Source organism: Stegostoma tigrinum, chromosome 42, assembly GCF_030684315.1.
Source record: "Stegostoma tigrinum isolate sSteTig4 chromosome 42, sSteTig4.hap1, whole genome shotgun sequence".
Taxonomy (NCBI): Eukaryota; Metazoa; Chordata; class Chondrichthyes; order Orectolobiformes; family Stegostomatidae; genus Stegostoma; species Stegostoma tigrinum.
The window spans coordinates 13938583-13948355 of record NC_081395.1 but is presented as its reverse complement, the minus strand read 5'-3'; the positions used below and the strand labels follow the sequence as shown (position 1 = coordinate 13948355).

General features: G+C 43.6%; 1 protein-coding gene across 1 annotated transcript; it reads right to left on the bottom strand.

Annotated features, from left to right (window-relative positions):
* Nucleotides 1-370: 370 nt before the first annotated feature.
* On the bottom strand, nt 371-9146 carry LOC125449331 (zinc finger protein 229-like). Its single transcript, XM_048525032.2, has 2 exons — nt 9015-9146; nt 371-7311 (listed from the first exon to the last, which is right to left on the bottom strand). Exon 2 carries the CDS (start codon nt 6968-6970, stop codon nt 5708-5710), a length of 1263 nt encoding a protein of 420 aa, XP_048380989.1. The 5' UTR covers nt 6971-7311; nt 9015-9146; the 3' UTR covers nt 371-5707.
* Between the last annotated feature and the right edge of the window lie 627 nt (nt 9147-9773).

Sequence of the window (9773 nt, the reverse complement as noted above, 5' to 3'; positions counted from 1 at the left end):
CACCTGCAAAACTGCTAATGTATTATTTTGTATCTGCTGTTCCTGATGTGGTCTCTTCTACATCAGGGAAACCAAGCAGAGGCTTGGAGACCGCTTTGTGGAGCACCTACACTCAGTTTGTGATAAACGACTGCACCCCCCAGTCGTGAACCACTTCAACTCCCCCTCCCTCTCCTCAACATGTGCATCCTCGGCCTCCTCCAGTGCCACAACGATGCCACCCAAAGGCTGCAGGAACAGCACCTCATATTTCGCTTGGGAACTCTGCAGCCCAATAGCCTCAGTGTGACTTCACCAGCTTCTAAATCTCCCCACCCCCAACCTCATCCCAAAACCAGCCCAGCTCGTTCCCCGCCTCCTTGACCTGTCAGCCTTTACTCCCACCTATCCCCTCCTCCCACCTCAGTGACCGACCCCCACCCTGACTTCTTAACTACTAGCCTCATCCCCACCTCCTTGACCTGTCTGTTTTCCCTCAACTGACCGAACCCTATCCCCAACTTCCTACCTACACTCACATTATCTGGCTCCATCCCCACCTTCTTGACCTATCCGTCTTCTCTCCACCTATCAGCTCCTTTATCCACCTTCCATCTTTGCCTTCCCCTCTCTCTATTTATTTCAGAGTCCCCTTTCCCTTCCCCATTTCTGAAGAAGGGTCCAGACCCAAAACGTCAGCTTTCCTGCTCCTTTGATGCTGCCTGACCTACTGTGTTTATCCAGCTCTACACCTTGTTATCTCAAATTCTCCAGCATCGACAGTTCCTACTATCTCTTATAGAGAAATGAACAGATGTTCTCGGTTTGGAGAATTAAACATCGAGCCAGATAAGGATACTCATGCCATGGAGAAACCATGGAAATGTATGGGTTGTCCAGAAGGATTCAAATGCCCATCTGATTTGGAAATTCATTGATGCAGTCACACTGGAGAGATGCCGTTCACTTATTCTGAGTGTGGAAAGGGATTTCCTCGGTTATCACACCTGCTGACACATCAGCGTGGTCACACCAAGAACAGACCTTTTAAATATCTTATCTATCTTAAATATTTTACATATCTTTCAAAGGAGTCCCTTTTAAATATATTAAATAAATGTAGGAAGTTCCACAAATGTTCTAGGATATTGATGCTATATCAACACGTTCACTCTGATGAAAGACCCTTTGTGTGCTCTCATGGTGTCTGATCTCACTGTACCCCAGCGAGTTCACACTGGGGAGAGGCCATGCTCATGTCCTGAGTTTGGGAAGGGATTTACTGCATCATTCAGCCGGTGGATACACTGGCAAATTCATTCTGCGAAGAGACTATTCACCTGCCCTGATTGTGGCAACGGATTCACTAATTCATCCGAGCTGCTGAATTACCAGCGAGTTCACACTGGGGAGAAACCATTCACTTAGCCCAGGTGTAGGAAAGGATTTGCTCAGTCATCTATCCTTTTAAAACACCAGCGGGTTCACACTGAGGATAGGCATTTTACATGTCCAATGTGCAGGAAATTCCACAAACGATCTGGAGAAATTATAATCCAGCAATGTTCTCACTGTAAGTGACTGTTTTTACGCTTTCACTGTGGCAATGGGTTCAAGCGATCATCTGACCTCACATCAGTGAGTTCATACCGGAGGGAGGCCACTCTCCTGCTCTGAGTGTAGGAAGAGATTTACTACTTCATCCAACTAGCTGACACACCAGTAACTTCACTCTGCAAACAGACCATTTATTTTTTCTGAGTCTGAAAAGGGATTCACGAATTCATCTGCTCTGCTGAAGCTCCAGTTCACCTGCTCTGAATGTGGGAAAGGATTCACTCAGCCAGCCAACCAGCTCAGATACCAGCAGGCCATTTACCTGCTTGGAGAGTGGAAATTGATTCACTCTGTCATCCCACTTGCTGAGTCACCAGCAATTTCATGAATGACTGGAGTGACTGACATTTTCTGTACATCACAGCCAGGAACAAACATTTCATTTTGGGCCTCTTTCCGCTGATAGTAAAAACCTTTAGCCCAATTTTAGGGGCTAATGTTCTGGCTGAAAAACAGCTACACCAGCTTTGTATTCAATACAGTGTGTTAAGGCGTTTTTAAATATCCTGTTAGTTTCTCCTTCTCCTCCAACCTCACCTTCAATAACAAATGCAAGGATGTGGACTTCTTCATCACTATGATTGAGACAATCTGATAAGCTGGCCATGCTGCTTCTCTCTCACATACCAGCATCTTTGTAGAGGGAGCCATTCAAATGGGAAAGGAAGTGGGAATGTGGTAGTGCTGGGAGCAGTGTAACTAGAGGGATAGAAATTCTAAAGACAAGGAGTCCCTGTTTTCTCCAAGAAGTGAATACAACTTCTGTTACTTTTTCTGTTTTCTTTGCTTTTCCAGTTATTCAAGTTAATGGTTTCAACTGTTTCCAACATGTGATGTTCCAACACTGAACAATGACAAGTTGTAATGCTACACTGGGGAAAGAGAAACCTTCCCAGAGACAGGGGTCTGACACAGTATGGTGAGAAGGGCAGGTAGTCTGATTCTTTTTACCTGTCATTACTCCAACAATCAAACTGACAAGTAATGATAGGAAGTGGCAACATATTTACTGATGTGAATTTCTATTTATGCTGAAGTGTCACCTATGCCATCTAGGTGCCCTCACAACCTTTCCTATGTTTTTCTCTCTCACTATATACATTTTGATGGGCTCTTCTTGGCTGGCAGCGATTGACCTGATGCACAACTTGGCTTTAAATACAGAGTTGGTGGCCAAAATCCCAGGCAATCCTAGCAGTGTCAAACACCTCTGTAACTGGTAAGAGCACACACAGCATCATAGAGGCCTGTGGTGCATCTTTAATGAGTTGAACAGCATTAGCTCACAGAAAGAAATGTTCCATAAAATTCACAGAAATTGACACCTGGTCGATTTTGTGTAAAATTGCGCCTGTTGTTTTCTCTTGTGGGTGAGTCCAGAACTAGAGGATACAGTTTTAAAATTAGGAGTTGCCCTTTCAGGGTACAGAGGGAGGAGAACAAACAGTTGAGTGACTTTGGGGTTCTTTGTCTCAGATGGTGGTGGAGGTGGAACCAGTGGATATTTTTAAGGCAGAGGTAGGGATTTTAGTTCAGCAATGGGAATGTAGAATTGGAGAACAAGCAGATGGACAAAGAACTTCTTGATTAGCAGAATAGGCTCACTGTATCTTCTCCTAATTCATACGTTTGTAGGAAGCTGGAAACTTGACAGTCAGTAGCGCACCTTCTGGATCCCCAGTATGAGCAGTATATACCATCTACAGGATGCACCACAGCAACTGACCAAGGCTCCCAATACAGCACATTCCAAGTCCATGACCTCTACCACCTAGAATGACAATGGCAGCAGACACACAGGAACACCACTTGCTGCAAGTCTCCTCCAAGTCACAATCTATCCCCTTTACTTTACTGTCACTGGGTCAAATATGTAAGGCTCACTGCTTAATCAATCATCTACTTTTGGCTGGAGACTAATTAATACATTTGGTTAATTGCAGGATGATGTCTTCAGTTAAATAATAATGCCAAAATGGCTGCCTCCAGCTTGTGAGACTATTTAAGTACAATGTAAATGGAAGTAGTTTAGATATTGGTGACATTCTACTGAAATTCATTCTAAAGGTCTCTGCTTCTCTCTCCTGACACTCCTAATATCTCAGGCAGTGACTGGACTATTAAATACAGTTATCTTTAAAAGTTCACAGACAAGGATACAAACATCTCTAAGAGAAACTGTCAATATGTCAGTCTCATCTTTACTTTCACTTGTATGTCCATCAGCAACATGATGCTTTATTCTACTGAATCACATCCAAGGTGACTTGTTCAAATATCCATTTGGTGCTGTGTTTTTCCTTAACTCTCTCTCCCAATCTTAGTCTCTTCTTTTCATGCGATTTTGCACATTCCATTATAGTTACCCTCATGAACCCCCGAAGGACAATGACTGTCCAATGCTCGCTATACCTTTCAAACAGAATACAAACATTCCCATCTGATTCTGAAACACATTAACATAATGTGTTTATTAATGTTGATGTGGCATTGGTGACTTTGCAGTACCAGAGTCAATTGTGTCTGGAATTGTTCTTCGCTAACACTAACCAAACTCATTGTTTTTTTTAAATCTGTAAGTAATTATTCCCCAAAACAAACCTTTTGGAAATCCAGAAGCCACGTGAGCTGTTTATCATTTGTTCTTAAAAAAAAACTGAAAGAACTGCGGATGCTGTAAATCAGGAACAAAAACAAAAGTTGCTGGGAAAGCTCAGCGGATCTGGCAGCATCTGTGAAGGAAAATACAGAGTTAACACTTCAGGTCCAGTGACTCTTCCTCAGAACAGCAGTTCTGAGGAAGAGTCACTGGACCCAAAATGTTAACTCTGAGATTTTCCAGTAACTTTGTTTTTGTATTATTTGTTCTTATTATTTTGATTATCCCTTTAAATATCATCTCAACTTCTCTTTGATTGGTTTAGGTAGAAACCCACATCAATCTACATTTCAGAACAATTATGTCCACGTTTGGTGGTTTTAAACAATGCCTCTATATCTGAGACAGAAGGGGTTGCCATTAATTTAGAGGTAACTTTCTGATCTTCTGTTCTCAAGCACTTTGTCTTGAATGATAACAAATGGCCTGAATGGTTAGGGCCAAATCATTGAAAGGCAAACCCTTTTTAGTTAATATTGTCACTGTTTGTGATGTTTGACATCCATGGTTTGCTTCATGATTTCATAGAAACTCTACAATGCTTGCTGCAGAATCAGCTGTCATGTTGCTCTGGAAAGCTTTATACCATGTTTAAAACACACCCACAGTCCACTTGGCTTTGACCAAGAGCGCAATGGGTGAACATGTCCATGAGAACAACCAAAGGTGTAAGAACTAGAATGCTCAAAAATTCAGTGCTAATATGATGGGCTGAATGGTCTCCTTCTACACCATAACAATTCTGTCATGCAAAAGTGTCATAATGTTGAGTGTTTACAACCTTATCTTTGAGTTAGGATGCCGTGAGCTCAAACTCCCAAAGTCTTCACCATAAAATCTCAGTTGATATTCTGATACGGGACTGAGGGAGCACTGTGCTGTAATCTTTAACTGTAGTCATATCTGCCCTCACAGGTGGATTTAAAAGATCCCATGAATTTATTTCAAACACCACAGCATGTCTCTCAGGTTTACTGCTCAATATACATCCCTCCATGATCAGTATTAAACAGTGTGTGTGTCATAGCCATGTTTCTGTTGTGAATTGTTTTGCTCCCCACAGATGCAGTCTGACGAGCTGAGGATTTGCAGTCATCTTCTTTCTGTTTGTGAGAGTTTGCTGCACACAATTTAGCTGCTGTATCTCCTAGAACAGTGACTAGACCTCACAATGACATTAGGATATCCTGAATATGAGAAAGTCATTTTGTAAACACAAGCCTTGCATTAGCAATGAAGGAAAGGCCCAAGAACATGTCAGTAATAGGACATCTGTCAACCTCTTCTAATTGGAGAGAAATCAGGGACACAAACTCTGTGAATCTGATGTGATTGATACTTGGACAATTAAATACCAGAGCAGGTAAAGAGATTATTCACATCCACTGGAGTAAACCCTAGACATCAGAATGAGCACAGTTCAGTCCAAGGTGTAATAACTGCCAAATACAATCACATGTGACCTCGCTGGTGTCTCAGGCGTGTGGATGAATCATTGAATCCCTTGCCACACACAGGGCAGGTAAATGGCCTCTCCTCAGAATGGGTTTGCTGGTGTTTCATCAAATCGTTGCTGCTTCTAAAGCTCTTCTCACAGCCAGAGCATTTAAATGGTCTGTCATCAGTGTGAATAAGCCCGTGTCTGCTGAGATTGGAGGATCGAGTGAATCCCTTCCCACACACAGAGCAGGTAAAAGGTTTCTCCCCAGTGTGAATACGCTGGTGCTCACTGAGCACAGATGACCGTGTGAATCCCTTCCCACACTCGGTGCAGGTGTACGGTCTCTCTCTAGTGTGACTACGTTGGTGTATCAGAAGCTGTGCTGATTTAATAAATCCCTTCCCACACACAGAGCAGACAAATGGTCTCTCTCCAGTGTGAACACGCCTGTGATAAGTAAGGTGGGACAAACAAGTGAATCCCTTCCCACAAATGGAACAGGCGAATGGCTTCTCCCCATTGTGAATGTGTTGATGTTTGGTGAGGCTGGATAACTGACTGAAGCTCTTCCCACACTGAGAGCAGATGAACGGTCTTTCTCCAGTATGAGATGCCTTATGTGACCTTAGGCTGGACGATGATGTGAATCCCCTCCCACACACAGAGCAAGTAAAAGGTCTCTCTCCAGTGTGAACTCGACTGTGTGATATTAGGCTGGATGATGACGTAAATCCCCTCCCACATACAGAGCAGGTAAAAGGTCTCTCTTCCGTGTGAACACGACTGTGTGACATTAGGATAGATGATGAAGTGAATCCCCTCCCACACACGCAGCAGATGAATGGTCTCTCTCCAGTGTGAACTCGATTGTGTGACATTAGGCTGGACCGTGAAGTGTATCCCTTCCCACACACAGAGCAGATGAAGGCTCTCTCCCCATGGTGAAAACGTTTGTGTGACATTAGGCTGGATCCCCAAGTGAATTCCTTCCCACATGTGGAACAGCTGAATGACTTTTCCCCTGTGTGAACAGGTCGGTGTTGAATTAGACCTTTTGAACTCTTAAAGCTTTTCCCACAGTCAGAGCATTTAAAAGGTCTCTTGTCAGTGTGAACCCACTGGTGTGACACGAGGCTGGAAGACCGAGCAAATCCCTTCCCACATGTGGAGCAGGTGAACGGTCTCTCACCAGAGTGACTGCGACGATGAGCTTCCAGTTGGCCTGGGTATTTGTATCCCTTCCCACAATCCACACATTTCCACGGTTTTTCCATGATGCTGATTTCCTGGCATCTCTCCAGGGTGGATGATCTGTTGAATCCTTGACCATAAACACAAAGCGTGTACAGTTTCTCTGCTCTGTGGGTTTTTTTTCCAGAATTTTAACTGGATAATGTTAAATTATTCCTCAGTTACATCTCTGGAACATTCATGCTCAGGTGCATGAGTCTGCATCTTGATGCTTTACCACTCATGCTGACATTGAAATATTTTCCCACAGACATACCAGATAAACATGTTCCCTTCAGGTGCTGATGAATTGAGTGACTCCGTTGGATCTTGATATCGTGTTTGGTTTGACTCTCCCATCTTCAATGTCTTTCTTTCTATTACTCTGTGAAATGATTTACAAACATCACTATCAGTACAGGATAAAATCTCAGAACAAACAAATTCAATTTCTGAGAAACATTTTTCCTCTGTTGCACATGCCCCAACGCCCAAACATATTATCCATACTAAAACACGCAAAAACCACTTCCAAAACCAGAAGAAACATTCCTGTCCAAACCAGGTTGGTGTTCCCAGTGTTTGTAAGACATTGTGTACCCTGAGGTGCCATCTTGTGGTGGGAGGTACCGAGTCCACTGGTGGACACCACAAGCTCCCCATCCAAAGGGAGATCACACAAGAGAAATGCTAAGCCTTTGCTGCCAGCATGTATCCTTAGTGAAATAAGTGAATGTTAGCAGTGATGGACACAGCATATGGATAATGATGGGATAATATGGGGGAGGGGCTTATATTAGTTCACAGGTCTGTGCAACATAGAGGGCCGAAGGGCCTGTTCTGCGCTGTATTGTTCTATGTTCTAGATTGTGTCCCAGATGATGTCAAGCTTCTTGGGTGTTGTTAAGGCTGCACTCATCCAGGCAACGGAAGAGTATTCCATATCATACTTGATTTATGTCTTGTAAATAGTGGACAGATTTTGGGTAGTTCAGAGATGAGTTGCTCCCTGCAAAATTTCCAGCCTCTGTCCTGCTCTTGCAGTGACCGTATTTATATCATTAGTCCAGTTCACTTTCTGGGTTTCTGGTCAATGGTAACCTCCAGGATGGTGATAGGGTGAACAGTGGTAATGCCATTGAACATCAAGGAGTGATACTCAAATTCTCTCTTGTTAAAGATGTTCAATGTAAGGCACTTATGTGACATGCATGTTACTTTCAACTTATCGTGCTGATTTTGGATGCTGTCCAGGTCTTGCTACATATGGATATATGCTACTTTAGTATCTGAATAGTCACAAATGATGCAATCATCAGTCAATATCTTCACTTCTGAAGGGAAAATCATTGATGAAACAGCTGAAGATGGTTGGGTCAAGGACTCAACCCTAAAGAACTCTACTCTGGCTAAGAAAGCCTAGATTTTAAAAAGTCCCACCTGCTCCAGTGGTGTGTCATATTATGTCAGAACAGGTGAATTTAAAAAAAATTGCCTGTGCAGAGAAATCCTGAGATTAAAATAGACTTGTTTGTTTCAAATATCACCTGTGGGTAAAGCTGCTGAAAAAGCTATCACCCAGGTCAATGCTCCTCCCATGCACTAGGTTCTGAAAATGATGCATATTGGCCTGGAACCGTTAACTCTGTTTTGCACTCTGCACAGATGCTCCCAGACCACTGATAACAAAGTGTGAAGCTGGTTGAACACAGCAGGCCAAGCAGCATCTCAGGAGCACAAAGCTGACGTTTCGGGCCTGGACCCTTCATCACACCCTCTCTGATGAAGGGTCTAGGCCCGAAACGTCAGCTTTTGTGCTCCTGAGATGCTGCTTGGCCTGCTGTTCATCCAGCTCCACACTTCGTGATCTTGGATTCTCCAGCATCTGCAGTTCCCATTATCAGTGCTCCCAGACCACTGTCTGTTTGGGGCTCAGATTTCCAGCATCTGCAGGATACACCCTCAAGCACCGCCCTTTAGGTTACGTAACTGGTCGGTCGGGGCATGCGCACAGATCACCGGCCAACTTGGCGTCTGTTCGTTTAGGAGCATTCCGGGGGAGAAGACACGAAACTGCAAAGAACTAACCTGCAGCTTCTGTTTGAAGCTGCTTGTCTTTTGCTGGAAGGGTTTATAAACCTTCCCGATCCATTCTCCGCCTCCGTCCCTCCCTCCGGCTCCCCGACCTTGCAGTCTGGAAAACAGCTTCTCTGCCCATTGCAATCGATTCCCCTGTGCGGATTAAGCCGGCACTGCGCATGCACTCCTCTTTCCCGTGGTGTGAATGGAGGACCCTCAGCACCATGGAGAATGCTGGGTATTTAACCCGCCATTGAATTCTCTTCTTGTTGAAGATCGATTGTACTCTTTAATATTTTCTCCTTTCTGCTTTTTAAGCTTCTGCTATCCAACCAATCTTTGGAAGAACAAGACTGGCTCATGGAAAAGGCGTCCTAAACTTGGCACGCATCTAGCAAATCTCTTAACCCTTTTCTATATAACATAACCTTGTAATTAATATATCTCGTACCTCTAACATGTTGTATATTCCCATCATGAACCAACAGTGATGGAGTTTGGAAAATCCTTTAGCAGGTGGATGTTCAGTAAGTAAGAGAAATGTTTACCTCTTCTGAATTTCTCCATCAACTGATATTTATTTCTTTTGTCATCTCATTTTACAGAGAAATGGAAGACACAAAACCTCTGAAATTTTTCTTTATTCCAGCTCTACTATCTTCTCAGCTGGAAGAAGCATGGTGGCTCAGTGGTTAGCATTGCTGCCGCACAGTGCCAGCGACCTGAGTTTGATTCCACCCATGGACGACAGTCTGTGTGGAGTTTACA

Coding starts and splice junctions, on each gene's coding strand:
- LOC125449331 (XM_048525032.2), bottom strand. CDS start 6,970: ATGGAAAAACCGTGGAAATGTGTGGATTGTGGGAAGGGATACAAATAC.